This window comes from Corapipo altera, unplaced genomic scaffold, assembly GCF_003945725.1.
Source record: "Corapipo altera isolate COAL_440 unplaced genomic scaffold, ASM394572v1 138, whole genome shotgun sequence".
Taxonomy (NCBI): domain Eukaryota; kingdom Metazoa; phylum Chordata; class Aves; order Passeriformes; family Pipridae; genus Corapipo; species Corapipo altera.
The window spans coordinates 363,753-380,420 of record NW_020885036.1 but is presented as its reverse complement, the minus strand read 5'-3'; the positions used below and the strand labels follow the sequence as shown (position 1 = coordinate 380,420).

Here is a 16,668-nt window from a genome sequence, read left to right as displayed (position 1 = left end):
GGTTGGAAGGGACCTCTGAAGGTCACCTGGTCCAGCTGATGGTTGGTGGTGGAGCCAAGGGGCAGCTCCGGTGACAAACATGTTTGGGATGAACTGGGTCAGGCCCAGCAGAGCCGGGAGCTGGGAGGGGCTGTGGGAATCCAGGCCTGGTCCTTGGTTTAAGGAATCGTGCAGTGAATTAACTCCCCTGGCTGATGGTGGGTTTATCCCACTGCTGACACTGCTGGCTAAACGGGAATGTCAGGGGGAGGGGTTGGGAATCAAGGGATCATGTAGGTTGGAAAGACCTCACTGAGTCCAACTGTCCCAGCACTGCCGAGGCCACCACTGACCCTGTCCCCAGCTGCCACATCCACACATTGTTTGAACACTCCCAGGGATGGTGACTCCACCACTGCCCTGTGCCAGTGCTCTACAACCTTTTCCACGAAGAAATATTCCCTAATATCCAATCTAAACCTCCCCTGGCACATCTTGAGGCCATTCCCTCTCCTGCTGTCCCTTGTTCCCTGGCAGCAGAGCCCAACCCCCCCAATCTCCCCCCTCCTGTCAGGGGGTTGCAGAGCCAGAAGGTCCCCCCTGAGCCTCCTTTTCTCCAGGCTGAGCCCCCCCAGCTCCCTCAGCTGCTCCTGCTGCTCCAGCCCCTTCCCAGCTCTGTTCCCTTCCCTGGACACGCTCCAGCACTTCCATGTCCTTGTCCTGAGGGGCCCAGAACAGCCCCTAGGCCCCCCCAGGCCCTCAGAGCTGAAGGTGGTCCCTAATCCAGGTCAGGGGGTCTCTGTCACTCCTGTGCCACCAGGTACCCAAATCCCATTTCCTGGCCCCAATTCCAGGCCCCTCTGATCCAGTGAAACTCCACAAGATCTCGGTGTATTAAAATACAGACACTTTAATATAAAGACAAAACTTCAAAGCATTGTTTCAATTACAAATCAAGGGAGAGACACAAGAAATTAAGTGGAGGGAGGGGAGCAAAAACTAACTCTTACATTGTGGAGAATTAGAAAGGCAGGGTGGAAATATATATATTATACATACATATATACACAGCAGAATTCACACTATTTCTATGGAGGAATGAAAGGAATGACAGGACAACTTACCAGTATAAAATAAAATAAAATAAAATTTAAAAAAATCCCAAAAAAAAGATAAATTAGGGGAAGTTTGAATTTTAAATAATTCAGTTTAATAGGCTAAATTATATAAACTAATTCCTATTCACTAGGAAACATCCCATATCACTGTCCTAAGAAAATGGGTTTTTCAAAAAATCCATTGGGAAATGGACTTTTATTAGTAGTTAAAAGTTTACTAATCAATTCCTGAGCAACAGCAACCTCATCCTCTACTGCTTTCCCCATCCAAGTCCCACTCAGCAAGGGCAGGCTCTCACTCCTAAAAAGTTTAAGTAGAACAGAGACCTAAAGAGTTGGGTTTTAATTGGAAAAAATCGATCACTTCAAAGATTAATAGGTTAAAAAAGCCAAGCAGGATGGACCAACCCATTCCACCTGTTCCTCAATAACTCCAGAGATGAGACCTTTTAAAAAACCATTTGACTGCACCAGAAAAGCAACCAGATGTACCTTGAGAAAACCAAAGGACCACAAACCTGAGAACTTCAGGGTCAGCATCTCCCAGCTTGGAATTTCAGGGTGTGATTTTGTTTTTACACCATAAAAAACTTAGGGAGCCTCTTCAGGGAGAAGGTCCCAAACAGCAAAAGTACTGCAGAAGTATCTCCCATTTTTTTTGTCTCGTGTTTAAACCCTGAAGTTCTCAAAAACAGCATCTTTTAATGCAATATTCAGTCTAAATAGATATTTATATATTTATAAAACATAAGGATAAATAAAATATGGCACAACAACATTTTGAAACTGGTTCTCCAGCTTTTAGTGAAAACCTGATCCACAAACTACGGAAATGGAGCAAAAAAAAGGAAGGGAAAAAAACCTCTTTAAACCCAGTAAAACTTCAAATCCTCGTTCAACGACTGCACATCTGTGCTCCCAAAACTCCAACTCCTGGGAGTTTTTCCTCAGTGCTGCAAAGATAGTTCACAAAAACACTGTCTGGTTTCTGCTCCCCAGAATGATTTTCCAACATTGATGGTTCACAGCCTTGTCCAATGTCCTCCCCTGCTCCAGAGGCACCAGAGCCTGGACCTCCCAGTCCTGACTCCTCTCTGTGCTTTTGGCTCAGGCAAAACAACAACAAAAGCAGAATTTTCCAGCACAGCCACTCATGGGAGTTGGGAGAACTCCAGGGTGGAGTTATCCAAGAAAAAATAACGTGGAGAATCCCCTGGGGAAAGGGTGAGTTTCAGCACCAGAATAAATGGGTTCTGCAGGACGTGACCAACCAAAGCCACCTTGGCATCAGCACCAGGACAAAGCACCCAATCCCAAGGGATTCCATGAGCAGCACCCACTGGCTCCGTGGGGACGGTGACCCCCATTCCCAGCTCAGCACCAGCTCCAGACCCGGCCAAGGAGGGAAGGAAGGGCCAGGATGGGAATCACCATCAGCAGCTGGAGAACAAACTCCCAGCACTGGGAATCTCCTCCAGCAATGGGCAGGAGCAGGGCAGGGAAGCAGGAGCATCCCAAGGGCACAGGTCCCACAGATCCCACGGGGGGGCCCTGGGGGAACTCGGGGAGCTGGAAGCACTTGCTGGCCCTGAGTGTGTGTCCCACCTGAGCCAGAGCCAGGAGTTCCCTCTGCACCCCTGGGACTCTCCCTGTCACCCAATCCCTCGGCTTTTCCTCTGCCTGGACTCTTCCAAGTGGAAAAACAGCGGGAAAGGGGAGCAGATGCTGCTTTCTAAACACACAGTCCCAGCAGGAACCAAACCACACAGGCCCTGGAGGCCACCTGTCCATGGCTCGTTATTCCACAAGAAAGGAAAATTCCACCTTCCCCTGGCAGGGGCAGCCCAGCAGTGCAGGAAGATCCAGGCTCTTCCAAGAGAAGGCTGGGATGAGATTGAACAGGATGAGCACAGGGGGTGAATCCACTGTGGTGTGGAGCACCCTTGGGTGGCTCTGCAGGAACAGGGGAGGCAGGTCTGGCTCCACCTCCTCCCACTCCCCTTCCAAGCCAAGGAGACCATCCCAGACCTGTCTGCACAGGGAATCACGGGACAGGCTGGGTTGGGAATGACCTCTAAAGGTCACCCAGTCCAAGCCTCAAAGAAGGAGGTTAAAGAACTGTCCCTAACCCACCTCTCAGAAGGAAACCCTCCCAGGGTGAGGGCAGGGACACCCCCCAGCCAGCCCTGCCCAGGCTCAGCAGCTCTGGAGTGCAGATGTTTCCAGATGTGATGGAAGAGCTGATCAAGTTGGAGACCTCTGTACTGCCAGGGTACAACTGCACAAGTTACTTCCTCAAGTCCTGTCTGAAGAAAGGAGAGACTCAGCACCTGAATCGAGCAGGACCCGGAGCTGGGAGAGCTCCAGGTTGGGCATCAAGTCCTGGGGATTTGGAATCTCGGGATTCAAAAAGTGATGAGCAGATCTGTTCATGAGCAAGTGATGGAACCCTCCTGCCTGGGGGGCTTCAGCCACTGTGGATCACAGAGGGAGACCCTACGAGCTCTCCTTCATCCCACCAGTGATTCCTGGCACAGGGGAATCCAGCTCCCCATCCCAGGCGGAGCCTGGGGCCAAACCCAGCCCAGAGCAGGGGCAGCACAACCCAGGCACTGACAGATGAAGGGCTGTCACCACCAGGAAGGAAGGAAATGAGATGGAAGCACAAGAAAGTCCTTCTGATCTGTCTGCTCAGGGAGACACAAGTTCCTGCTGACAGAAGGAGCACCTGGAGCTGCTGCCCAGCCCAGAATGTCCTGCACAGGGAGGATTTGCTGTTCCCCGCTACTCCTCTCTCCCACTGCATCCATCACACTGAGAGGTGAAGATGTTCCCAGCACTGCTTGTCCAGACTGATCCACACTTTTCCTAAAGGCAACAGCCTCCTTTGCAGCACGAGGTGATGGTGGGACACTTCAATATCCCCGTTATCCCACACACCAGCTCGGATCCAGCAGCACAAATCTCTCCATCCTCCAGCAGTGTTTTCCCACTCTCTCCCTCAGCATTCCAACTGTGGGTGCCTCCACACCCCTGGACAGTGGAAGGATTGCTGCTGAGTGACTGATCCGCAGCAGATCCTGAGTCCAGGTGCCTTTGGAGCCCTCCCAGGATGGAGGGGGGAGGTGTCCCAGGGGACTGGGACCAGTGAACCAGAGGTAGCAAATCCCCAAAAAAGGAAGAGCTTGTTCCTCAAGGTTGACATTGAGCAGCAGGGACAGGTTTTCCTCAGCACAACACTCGGGAAGTTCTATTTTTTTTTTTGGCAACAAGATGCATTTCAGCTTCCTGCCGAGCCCCTGGCTGGCAGCAGTGGTGTGGAGGAGAGGGGACGTGTGTGACAGCCCCAGAATGACTGGACCCAGCACAGGCAGGATGTGGTAACACAGAAGGAATTCTTTTCTTTTGGCTTTGATCACTCCAAAGTATCGTCAGTTATTGCAAACAGGTTTCAGGCTCGGGCTTGGTGCTTGGACAGTGGGGTCAGACGGTCGTGGGCCTGGAGCCACATGGATGAGATCCCAGCAGCTCAAAGCTCTTCCTTCAGCCAGGGAAAAGCTCTTCCCAACTTGCAGAGGAGAAACAAGCTGGCCAGGGCTTGGACTCGATGATCCCTGTGGGTCACTTCCAACTCAGGATTCCAGGATGCTGAGTTGAACTTGCAAAGCCATAAAACATCAGGGAGGGGGAAGACAAAACCAGGAATCTCTTGGCCACAACATCTCCCAGCTCACACAGCACTGAGACATCAAAATCTGCCCTCCTGGCTTCCCACCTCAGCTCTGCTCTGCAGGCACCAGGTCTCCAGGCCCCCTCTGGAAGCACATCCCAGGGATCAGGACCAGGGCCATGGCACAGCGAAGGTGCCAGGTGTGGGGAAAGACACTGCTGAAGCCAGAGCAGCTCCAGATTCCATCAGGGGCTGCCAGGACAGACCCAGCACTGCCATGGCAGCAGGGGGAGTGCAGAGGTAGGTGAAGGCTGAGGCTCAGCCAGGCTGGATCTCCTTCCAGTACATCCCAAAACACGTCAATCCCTGTGTCAGGTCTGCTTTCCTTGGGCCTTCCTGGATGATTCTGGAGACTCACCAACTTCAGGGCACTGGGGGCTTGGCAGTGGCCCAGTAACACCCTGTGCTGAGCTCCAGGGGGTTGTGTTGCCCATTCCAACAGGGCCACCGCTGATCCACAGCCCCCTGGCACAGGGGACACCGGGGGACAGGGGGATGCCCTTCCCACAGCACCCACTGGAGAGCAGAGGGCAAACTCAGGGTTGTGGAATCGTGGAATCACTGAGGTTGGAAAAGAGCTTTGAGATCACAGAGTCCAGCTGTAAAGAGCCACTGCCAAGGCCACCACTGCTCCATGTCCATCCTGCTCCCAGACGGCAGCTCCTGGAATGCTGTGAACATCAGGGCAGGAAGGGCCATTCCCAGAGCAAGGATCTGTCCATGCTCAGCACCCAAGGAGTGCCAGGGCAGTACAGGGTTATAGCAGTGCTGGAAAGCACAGGGGGTTCTGCAGGGTCTCTGGACTGGTTCCTTCTCCAGCAGCATCTCCACACGTGTCCCAGGAATGCCCCGAGCCCTCCCTGCACAGCACACACGGAGGGGACAGAGTTCTGTTGATCTCTGCTTTGGGGTGAAGGGGGCACAGCAGGTCCAAGGAGCACCATATCCTGGTCCCTCTGCAGGCAGGGAGCTGATTGAATCAAGGTGATAAAAACCTTCTCCTTGTCTTTCCTCTTCTCTAACCGGAGGAACAAACGAGGGGGGAGGTGTCGCTAATTAAGGCTGCTGTCCCTCCACTAATCACTCAGTTAAAGCCTCCAGAGGCCCCAGCACTCTGCCCTGGGCTGGGAAAGAAGCTGGAGCTGGCTAACTCCCAGCTGCAAAACATCTGGGTTACATTGGCCTCCTGGATTCCAGGACACTGTGTTTGGCTTCCACCAGAAGCTACTGGATGTTCCTCACTCTCCCCTCGGAGCTCTGCTGCCCTTCCCAGGCTTTCACCGCCCTGTCAGTCCCTCAGCAGGAGCTCCACTGCCCAGTCCTGCCCCACCCATGGCACAGAAAATGTTCCCAAGTGTCCCCAGTTCCCAGGGCTGTCAATCCCTTCCCTTCCCAGGGAATAAGGTGGCAAAGTTTGCTCACAAAGGCTGCCCGTGGAACACACGCTCAGGAATCAACAAAATAACTGCACTTGGTCCCAAATCTCTCCTAAGATTGCTCTTGGAACACAGTATTCCCAACCCTGCTCCTGAATCCAGGCAGCAGGAGAGCCCAGGAGGGCAGAGGGACCTCCCCTCCTCCCAACGCAGGAGTTATCCAGCTGTTGGGGACCCCGGGATGCTCCATGGGGTGCTCACAGCCAAAGCCTGACTGCTGGAGGTGGGAGACTCCCCAGGAAGGATTTAAGGACACAGAGCAGCCACTGCTGCCCCTCAGAGCACCAGGGCCAGCAGGGAGGTGTTTCCCAAAGCCTCAATGTGTTTTTTCCAGCCATTCCCATCACAATCCCCCTTCCACTGCAGTTGCCTTTAGTGGTGCTTGGCCCAGGTAAACTCAGCCCAGCCTGATTCCTACTGGAATCCTCCTCTTCCCCTCACTTTGTGCACTCAAATAAATAAGTTTTCACAAGTTCACTGTGCATTGTACAACCTAAAAGTGAAATAAAATATAGGAAATCCATAAGTTTCCATCACATCTCCATAAAATCAGCCTTTTGGAGGCTCTTTCTGTAGACAAGTCACAACACAACCCCCTGCCCCCATGGGACAGTGGCAGCACAGCCAGGCAGAGCAGGGTGTTTTTGTGAACTACCAGTTAAGACCTACTGAAAGCAGAGGAACACAAAAGCAAAATGCACTTGGTCAACAACAAATGTACAGGGCTAAGCCAGCTCAGAGTCAAGTATCAAAACCCTACCAACAAAACACTTGGAACAAAACCAGCAAGCCAGGGAAATCTGCCACCTGCAGCAGGACAGAAGCACAACGTTCAGAATTCCCAGGGCTGGGAAAAGGGCTGGACCAACACCAGTGATCACACACCCTGTTCACAGGCCCAAAGGGAGCGACCAGACTTAGCTACCAAAATTCACAGTGACCTGAGAGCCACCAGCACATGGCCCAGGGGAGGAGTTTGAAAGGGGCAGCACTTGGAATTCTCATGTTCCAACTGTGCCCTGGAGCTCTTTGCCATGAACACAACTCAAACCTACCCAGCTGGCAGCGCCTGGCTCAGTCCAAATCACCCCCAGGGAGGAGAAGTCCTTCCTCTGTTGCTCACTCTGCTGCCAACCAGGTGGATTTTGGGATACGAACAGAGTCAGGGGAATAAATAAGCTGTAGGCCTTCCCAAAAACTGGGTTTGGCATTGGTCAACCCTCCAAATCAGCACCAAGGGTTCAAACTAGAGGCACAGTTCTGACGGACAAAATAGCACCGAGGAGGCTCTTTACATCTCTGCTGGTGTGCCAGTCCTTTAGTATTCAGAGAATTTAATAATAACTTGTGTTTATGAGTCTAGGTGGAATAAAATAAGTCAAAATTGTTTTCACTTTAAAAAAAGATAAATATTTTATCTAAACTATCAACAATACAAACTGGAGCTTTAAGCGTTTCTTTTGCCTTTTTCTTTTTTTTTTCTTTTTTTCTTTTTCTTTTTTTTAACTCAGATTCACAGTAAATGTTTGCTCTGTTGTTTAGGTCTTTTTATGGTTTTTATTTTGTCCAGTAGTAAGAGAGTAGAAACCCCTGCACAGGCCAGGTGAGCACCTTTCAGTGGAAGCCGAGTGAAGTTGGTCCACGTTGTCCTTGCATAGGTCACATTGGGTTGAGGTAGAAATCCTAGTTACCTGCACAACAGGAGGAGAGGAAGAGACTTATCTAAATAAAAGACCAAAATCTGCTGTGTGTTAGATGTGTCAAGCATTTCTACACTGCTCCAAGGCCTCCTCAGCCAGCAAAGATGGAGCAGCTCTTGACCCAATCCCAGTGAGATGACAAGGATGGACGTCCTGAGAGACACAGGGCCCCTCCAAGTGGCAGTTTTTTGAGCTGCCAGTGGGACTGTGTTGAACTCTGTCCCACGGGGCTGACCTGGAGTGGGGGAGAGAGGATCCCCCCCCAGCACTTCACTGGTTGTGCCACACCTTCATCTGCTCTGAATTTTTTAATACCATGAGGGGGAAATTATGAATCCCAGGCTGGTTTGGGCTGGGAGGGACCTTAAAGATCACCCTGCCATGGGCACCTTCCACTATCCCAGGCAGCTCCAACCTGGCCTTGGACACTCCCAGGGATGGGGCAGCCACAGCTGCTCTGGGAAAGTTGTGCCAGGGCCTCCCCACCCTCACAGCCAACAATTCCTGCCCTATCTCCCATCTCACCCTGCCCTCTGGCACTGGGAAGCCATTCCCCCTGTCCTGTCCCTCCATCCCTTGTCTCCAGTCCCTCTCCAGCTCTCCTGGAGCCCCTTTAGGCCCTGGAAGGGGCTCTCAGGTCTCCCTGGAGCCTTCTCTCCTCCAGGTGAACCCCCCCAGCTCTCCCAGCCTGGCTCCAGGGCAGAGAAGCAAAGCAGGTTATTTCAGCCCCCAGTTCCAGATGCCAGTCTTGGTTCAGCAAGGCCTGACCACGGATATTCCCTCTAAAACCAATGGAACTGCTCTGACACGTGACCTGTGCTCGAGTCACAGGGAGCAGGATCACAGCCAGTCTGCCATCTCTGGGACCATCAGTTCTGCTCCCCTGCTCAACCCAGCTTTGTCACCCACCTACTCTTCTCCATAAGCCATTTTTGTGCCTTATCTATAATCCTGAACTTTTAGTGACTGGGACAATCTTGGCCTAGTCCAGCATGGCCTCATGTCCAGGGGTTCCCACTGCACAGAACAACCCCAAACCTGACCCTCCTCACCAGCCCCACCCTCACTTTTCCCCCTCTTGCCTCTGTTCAGGGTCTTCCCCACCCCACACAGGTCCCGCAGTCCTCAAAGCCCTTCCTCAGCCTCCCTTCCTGGGGGGAAGGACAGGGAATACTTACGTGCCTCACAAAACCCCAGGGAGGCTTTGTGGTGCCTGTGGAGCAATTTGGTGAGGAAAACACTTATACACAATGCACAAAGAATCTCTCAGGTATATTGTAATCTTTATAAGCAGCAAAGAGTGTTTTCAACCACGTTTGTAGCTTTGGGATCAGTGGACACAACAACAGCACAGACCTACACGGAAAGCACAGAGCCAACCCCGGGGCCGGACAGGCTGGTGGCCCTTGGCAAGCACGAGTTGTTTGACAGCAGGATGCCCCAGACATTGTCAGGAACCACAGCCACCAGCCCTGTGGTGGTACAGTTTATTCTGGAGTTGCTCTAGAGACAGTTAAATACCTGCTTCAGGAGGAACGGACACGGCCATGGAACCCTCCTCTCCTACAGCCCCTGTGTGGAGCACCCTGAGCATTCCCTGAGTTCTCATCCCAGAGGTTGGGACACAGATGAAGCATCTGCTGAGCCTGTTCCTGGCAGCCCTGGCAGTGCCAGGGCATTCCCAGCCCTCCTGTGCTGCCCGTTCTGTGTTTCCAGCGGGGCAGGGGCACTGACTGCACTGCAAGCCCGGGGATCTGCTCTCCAGAGCCTGACACCTGGACATTTGGAACTTGAGGACTATTTCAAGCAGCTGCTGTTGACTGGCAGTGAAACCAAGACCACCACAGACAGGCCCAAAGTGGCACCACGGGACAAGTGTGGGACCAGCTGTGTGTGGGAGGGTCAGAAGGGCAACCCCCCTGCCACCAACTCCATAAAACCACATCAAAACCAGACATTTCCTCCTGCCTGCTGATCCTCAGAAACAAACACTTCCACGAGGTGATCCCAACAATCCTGACCATGATCCTACAGTGCCAGAGCAGTTCCCCCTGTGAGCTCTCCTTGTCGAGAAATCCTGACTCCCAGAGCACAGAGCAGCCACATTTCCCAGCCTCTGCCACCAGGTGACTTGCTTCCCACATCTCACATGGGTTTGGCCCATTTTAGATGATTCTTCCCCCATTTTAGAGGATTCTTCCCCCATTTTAGAGGATTCTTTCTCTGTTTTAGAGGTTTTTCTCCCCGTTTCAGAGGATTCTACTCCCATTCTAGAAGTTTTCTCCCCATTTTAGAGGATTCTACTCCCATTTTAGAGGTTTTCTCCCTATTTTCGAGGATTCTTCCCAGTTTAGAAGATTCTTCCCATTTTGGGCATTTCTTCCCTATTTTAGATGTTCCTTCCCCTGTTTTAGAGGATTCTTCTCCCAGTTTAGAGGATTTTTCCCCATTTCACAGGATTCTTCCCATTTTAGAGGTTTTATCCCCATTTTAGAGAATTCTTTCCCTGTTCCAGGTTTCTTCCCTGGAAGAAGCGTCCCTACAGACGCTTATTCCCATTTTAGGGGATTCTTGCCTCATTTTACAGGATTCTTCCCTCATTTTAGGGGATTCTTCCCTCCTTTTAGGGGATTCTTCCCTCATTTTAGGGGATTCTTCCCCCATTGTAGAGGATTCTTCCCTCATTTTAGGGGATTCTTGCCTCATTGTAGAGGATTCTTCCCTCCTTTTAGGGGATTTTTCCCTCCTTTTAGGGGATTCTTCCCTCATTGTAGAGGATTCTTCCCTCATTTTAGGGGATTCATCCCTCATTTTAGTGTATTCTTGCCCCACTTTAGAGGATTCTTTCCTCATTTTAGGGGATTCTTGCCTCATTTTAGGGGATTCTTGCCCCACTTCAGAGGATTTCCCCCATTTTAGAGAGTTCTCCCCCCTGTGAGAGGTCTCTCCACCCCTCCCTGCCCTGTCTCTGCAGGATGGAGCCCTCTCTGCCCTCACCTCGCACTCGCCCCCAGCCCTGTGGGTCCGTGCCCGGCCTTACCTTGCAGAGCAGCCCCGCCGGCTCGAGCCGGGCCCTTTAGCGCGGCTTCACCCCCGGGAGGTGCGAGGCCAGCGGGGGCTGCACGCCCAGGGTGACCCACATGGCAGCGCCGGGCTGCGGCACGGCCGGGTGGTGCACGGTGAAGGAGGGGCGGGAGGGTTTGTGCTGGAGGGAGGCGAGTTTGAGAGACAAAGAAGCGTTAGACTGGACAGAAGCAGCACAGGAGGAGGAGGAGGAGGAGGAAGAGGCAGAGGGCAGGAATGTTTCTCCAGCCGGGAGGGATGGCAGGTTCTGCAGGAGCGCGGGCTCAGGGTTAGAAGCGAGCAAAGGAGGAGGGGGAGGCAAGGAAACGTTAGGAGGCGGGTGGAAAACGGGCTGCACGGGCGCCCTGCTGAGGGGCTGAGCGGCTCTAGTCTCGCTAGATGTTACTAAATTAGAGGCAGAGGGTGGGAAGGATGAGGATGAGGTGCTAGCAACAGCCTGCAGAGGGTTTAAGCTTAGCACTGTGCTGCTAGAGACAGCACTGCTGCTGAAACTGGCTCCAAACTGATGAGAGGAGGAGGCAGAAGGCACCGCGTGGTTAAAAATACCTGCAAACAGGAGAGAAAAACTCAGCTTCAACAGACGGGCTTTGGTACAGTCTCAAAGTGACAAGAGAAACAAAACAAAGAAGCAAAACAAAATTAAAAAAAAAAAAAAGCAAAATTATAATAGTCCAGCCCCATACAAAAATATGCAGCGTGAGAAGGCAGCAAGCAATGGGAGATAATGGTGCAGGCCGGGAGGTACAAAAGAGTGCACTTACCTTTCCTACTGCCAACCTCTAAATGCCACGAGGGGAAATGGTCAGCCCCAAGAACTGTCAGTTCTATAGCACAGAGGCAGGGTTGGGATGAGATTACGTGGTCTTTAGAGTCGGTTTATCTGGAGACTCAAAGTGCTGCTCTTCCCTCCCCACCCTCCTGCTCCCCTGCTTACAGGGCAGCAGAGGGGAACTGGAACTGCAGCAAATCTACATGCTGAGAGATGGTAGAGTTAGGATTTCCCGACATGGTGCCTGAGTGATTATGGACAGGTAAGAAAAACTGCCCTGGACCCTGAGAAATGGCAGGTCCAGCCTATCTTCTAGTCCTGCCAGCTTGTCCCCGGTGTGGGCCACAGAAGCCAAGCCTGTGCAGAATCCCAGAAGTGCAAGGTGCATATGGCATTGCCCTTCCTGGCCAAGAAATGCTCTTCGTGTCCATTCAAGAGCCAGAACTGCTATGAAACTCCCAACACCATCTCCTCTGATGTTCTGCTCCTCCTGGATCATGCTAAATCCATTCCAGGCCTAATCCCAACCTTTACTCAAGTTCACAAGTTAGAGATCCTTAACTCGGTACCACGACCAGTGAAATCTGTTACCTGCAGTCAGACCTAAGTTGGTTCCAACACAGACACATCTGAACAAGCAAACATCAGCAATCACAAAGTCTGGGTGCATTGTTTCATTGGGGTGATACAACAAGCTCATCTAGCAGACAAAGCTCACGAGATTTCACTGTGGGGAACTGAACTCATCCTAGCAATTCCAAGAGAGAGAGAGGAGACTGCTTATGTGGGACACATCTGCTTCACATCCTGTAGAAACGAAAGGATTTCACCCCTGGAGTGGCAGTGTCAGACTTTCCTTTAGGCCCTGCCTTATACCAGAGAAAGAGTTCTGCCTACCTCCAACTGTTCCACCTGTAACCCCAGGAGAGAAGTTCCCCATAGTGTGAGAGTTAGTCAGTCTGGTTGCAGCTGATGACACGTGGACCAGACTGGCAGCAGCTGGCATGGAATTAAATAAGGACTGCAATACTGAGGAGTTTGTCACCGAGTTGAGGTTTGCTTGCAAGGCCATGGGGCCGAGGGGGAACTGTGATCCAGTGGTCAGAGTGTTGAGGAAGGGGTGGTGTGTCGGAACAGAAGATGCTGGGTTGCCTGCTGAAGAAACAGCAGTAGAAAGGCTTTTACCATTCAGAAGGCCACCAGACGAAACAGCAGCAGAAATGAAAAGGTTGTGGCCGTTTTTAAATTCCACCTCTCGGTCCCTTCCCTTGCCGACCTTCCCGTTGTGCTGCAGGGAGCTCTTCTCCGAGGAAACCCCCGCGCGGCCGCCCAGCTCGCCGAGCTCTTTGCCCTTGGCCCCAGAGCGACTCAGCTCTTCCCCCTTGGAGCTGCCCAGCCCTTCCAGCTGCCTCTTGTTCAGGAACAGGTTCGTGTCCGACACGGATCCCACGTCCTTGCCCCGCTGGGACGGGAATCCCAGGGAGCAGTTGGGAGCGGCCCCGTCCGGAGCCTTGTGTGGGAGGGAAGCACCGTCCATGAAGTTGTGCAGGCCCAGCTCGGCAGAGAGGCCCCCGTTGTAGGCGAAGCCGTTGGAGGGGTTGGTGCCAGGGCTGAGCCCGTCCGGGGGCACGGCCATGCCCTTCCTGGCGTGTGCCGCGGCCTTGGTGCCGTCCAGGGCCAGGCTCTCCTCGGAGGGCGGCCGGAAGGCAAACAGTGAGCTCTGGCTCAGGGCCGAGCCCGACTGCAAGGGGCTGTCCGTGGTTTTGGTCAGGTTGATGTCAGAGATCGGGGAGAAGGTGGATTTCCATTTGCTGCTGTTCATGTTCTCAGTGCCCTGTGCTTGTTTCCGCCCGTTCAAGCTGCCGCCTGGGTGGGGAAAAGATTTGGAGAGATCAAAAACCAACAGTCATTAAATTGAAGGCATTCAATTCTCCATTTTCACTGAAAACAGGGTTTAACACACCCATGGAATCGCTGAGGTTGGAAAGACCTTTAAGATCATCGAGTTCAACCACCAGCCCAGCACCACCACCATGGTCACCACTAACCCCTGTCCCCAAGGGCCACATCCATGTGTTTTTTGAACACTGTCAGGGATGGTGACTCCACCACTGCCCTGCACAGCCTCTTCCAATGCCTGACAACCTTTCCATTGAGAAATATTCCCTAATATCCAATCTAAACCTCCCCTGGCACAACTTGGGGCCGTTCCCTCTTATCCTGTCCCTTGTTCCCTGGCAGCAGAGCCCGACCCCCCCCCCCCGGCTCCCCCCTCCTGTCAGGGGGTTGCAGAGCCAGAAGGTCCCCCCTGAGCCTCCTTTGCTCCAGGTTGAGCCCCCCCAGCTCCCTCAGCTGCTCCTGCTGCTCCAGCCCCTTCCCCAGCTCTCTCCCCTTCCCTGGGCAACACCCACATTTTTTATCTTTCGACACCCACATTTTATAAGTCTGATCCAAAGGCAGAAATATTTGTGAAGTCAGCTAAGAGCTCTCAACCTTTCCTTTAAAGCTCTGACAAAGTCTGAGAATACTGATCTACTTTTCCCTCAGTCTTTGTCCTACAGACCCCTCCCTGAACCCTGAATCAGTGAAAGCAATGGTCAGATCTTTGGAGACCTATGACTACAGAAAGAAGTGACCCAAAATCTGTAATTATTGGCCACCTGTCTCAATTATAATTAAGAACTTCAGTCTGCCCAGCAGCAAAGAGAAACCTGCTGCTGCCTGACAGCTTCAGCCAGGGCCAGACACCCACCCCCAGTCCCACCATCACCACAAGCCAGTAACATTCCCCACACGTACCATTCTCAACAGTCTTCTGTGGAGATTTGCTTTCCAATGATATTGTTGCAATTTTCCTCTCAATTCTAGTGGGAAAATAAAAAGGTTGAAGCACTTATTGCAAATCTTCTGCTGCACATTTACCCTCCCAGTCTGCCTTCCTCGTCATCACGTCTTAGCAGATGACCAGAGTACATAAACCAGCTCAGACAGCTGTGTGTTATTAAAGGAGCTTAAAAGCATCCAAAAACCCCACAACAAACTTGAGGTAAAAGCTATGACAGAACTATTGCTCTTTGCCAAGATTAGGGCACATTCAGGGGACTTTATTGCTGCATTTCTTTCAGAATAAGAAGTAGAACCCCATTTCTGGAGTGGTTATTTTTCATAGAACCATAAGATGGTTTGGGTTGGAAGGGACCTTACAGACCACCTCATTCCATCCCCTGCCATGGGCAGGGACACCTTCCACCAGCCCAGGTGGTTCCAAACCCCGTCCAAGCTGGCCTTGGACACTTCCAGGGATGGGGCAGCCACAGCTGCTCTGGGCAACCTGTGCCAGGGCCTCCCCACCCTCACAGCCAACAATTCCTTCCCAATATCCCATCTAACCCTGCCCTCTGGAAATTAAAACCCAATTTTCCAGCACCTTAAAGAAGAAAAAAATTGTACCCCCTAGGCAGGCAAAGGGGGTAAAGTAATTGATTTTCAGAGCAACACATCAATAGTTTGGGGCAGGAAATGAAGAATTTTGAACAAAGCTTCAAACTGAGAGTAAGTGGGAAACAGATCCTTAGAGATCACACACAACTTCAGTGCTCCTCCCAGGCAACCCAGGAAATAAATCACAGAACCATAAAATATCCTCAGCTGGAAGGGACCCCCAAGGATCATCCAGTCCAACCCCTGGCCCTGCCCAGGACACCCCAACAATCCCACCCTGTCCCTCACAGTGTTGTCCAAACGCTCCTGGAGCTCTGGCAGCCTTGGGGCCGTGCCCACTGCCCTGGGGAGCCTGGGCAGTGCCCCAGCACCCTCTGGGGGAAGAACCTTTCCCTGAGATCCATCCCAACCCCCCTGGCACAGCTCCAGCCCTTCCCTGGCTCCTGTCCCTGGTCCCAGAGCAGAGCTCAGTCCCTGCCCCTCCGCCTCCCCTGGGCAGGAGCTGCAGCCCCCGAGGAGTCTCCCCTCAGTCTCCTCTCTTTCCCCAAATCACTTCCACACCAGTTGTGCCAGAGGCCAGCCCCTGCCAGCCTTGTAAACACTGCAGCAGCAGGTTCCCACAGTCAAGCTCTGCTGCCTAAATACCTTCCCTGTTCCACGTAAGAGGCTTGGGATAATGGACTGGATCTCCAAGCCAGGGGAACAAAGAGGCTTAACACAGCCCTGTAGTTCAGAGCAGCGTTATCAGCTCAGAGAAATCTCCCCCCTGAGCTGTGCCTGTGCGTTCACCTGCTGCTATTGTGCTCATCCTCAGAGCCCTGCTCGTCATCCGATGTCAGGGGGGAGTAATGGACACCGTTGCTCTGAACGAGGGGCTTCTCCTTTTTCAGCACGGGGGGCTGGTCATTGTCCTGGTAAGGAACAGGAGAGTTCTTCAGGGAGTTTTCAGGAGAGGAAATGGCTGTTATTTCTAAGGGCTGGTTAATGTTATTGACCTGGGCAAGAAGGAAAGAAAGGAATTACAGATGAGAGCATCCCTTTAGAAACAAGGCATCTTGCTAAGGGTATTAAAGGCATGCAACAGCTGCTTCTTTAGCACTATATGCCTCCTCCTGCATTAGAACCTGGGGTGAAAGGTCAAATATAACTTGGAAAAATAGCTAATTCTCATTCTTTGATATTATGTTTCAAGGCAGAAATGAAGACAGGATAATCGTTTTCCTTTCAAACTCCACTGCAGGATCACACGAGCACAGCTCTATAACTGGCTTCATTAGCAAGAATGCCATATGCTTCTGGCACTCTTAGGCTGTTTAGTCAATCTTAGCTTAAACTATTTTCAAAATATTGAATCTACAGCCTAAATATCAACTTCAGTGCAGAAACAAGCTCTTTGTCATGAGGGAAGAGA

General features: G+C 52.1%; 1 protein-coding gene across 5 annotated transcripts in view; it reads right to left on the bottom strand.

The window, feature by feature from the left end:
- Window positions 1-871: 871 nt before the first annotated feature.
- DOT1L (DOT1 like histone lysine methyltransferase) overlaps window positions 872-16,668 on the bottom strand; it is a 75,698-nt gene continuing 59,901 nt past the window's right edge. For 2 of the 5 annotated variants that reach the window (XM_027668325.1, XM_027668328.1), the window contains exons 25-29: window positions 16,047-16,252; window positions 14,616-14,680; window positions 12,714-13,682; window positions 11,004-11,593; window positions 872-7,954 (exon numbers count right to left, since the gene is read on the bottom strand). In XM_027668325.1, coding sequence (XP_027524126.1) covers window positions 11,040-11,593; window positions 12,714-13,682; window positions 14,616-14,680; window positions 16,047-16,252 — 1,794 coding nt within the window. In that variant the 3' untranslated portion in view covers window positions 872-7,954; window positions 11,004-11,039. The remainder of the gene's footprint in view (window positions 7,955-11,003; window positions 11,594-12,713; window positions 13,683-14,615; window positions 14,681-16,046; window positions 16,253-16,668) is intronic. The other 3 variants (XM_027668327.1, XM_027668326.1, XM_027668329.1) reach the window with 3 other exon arrangements.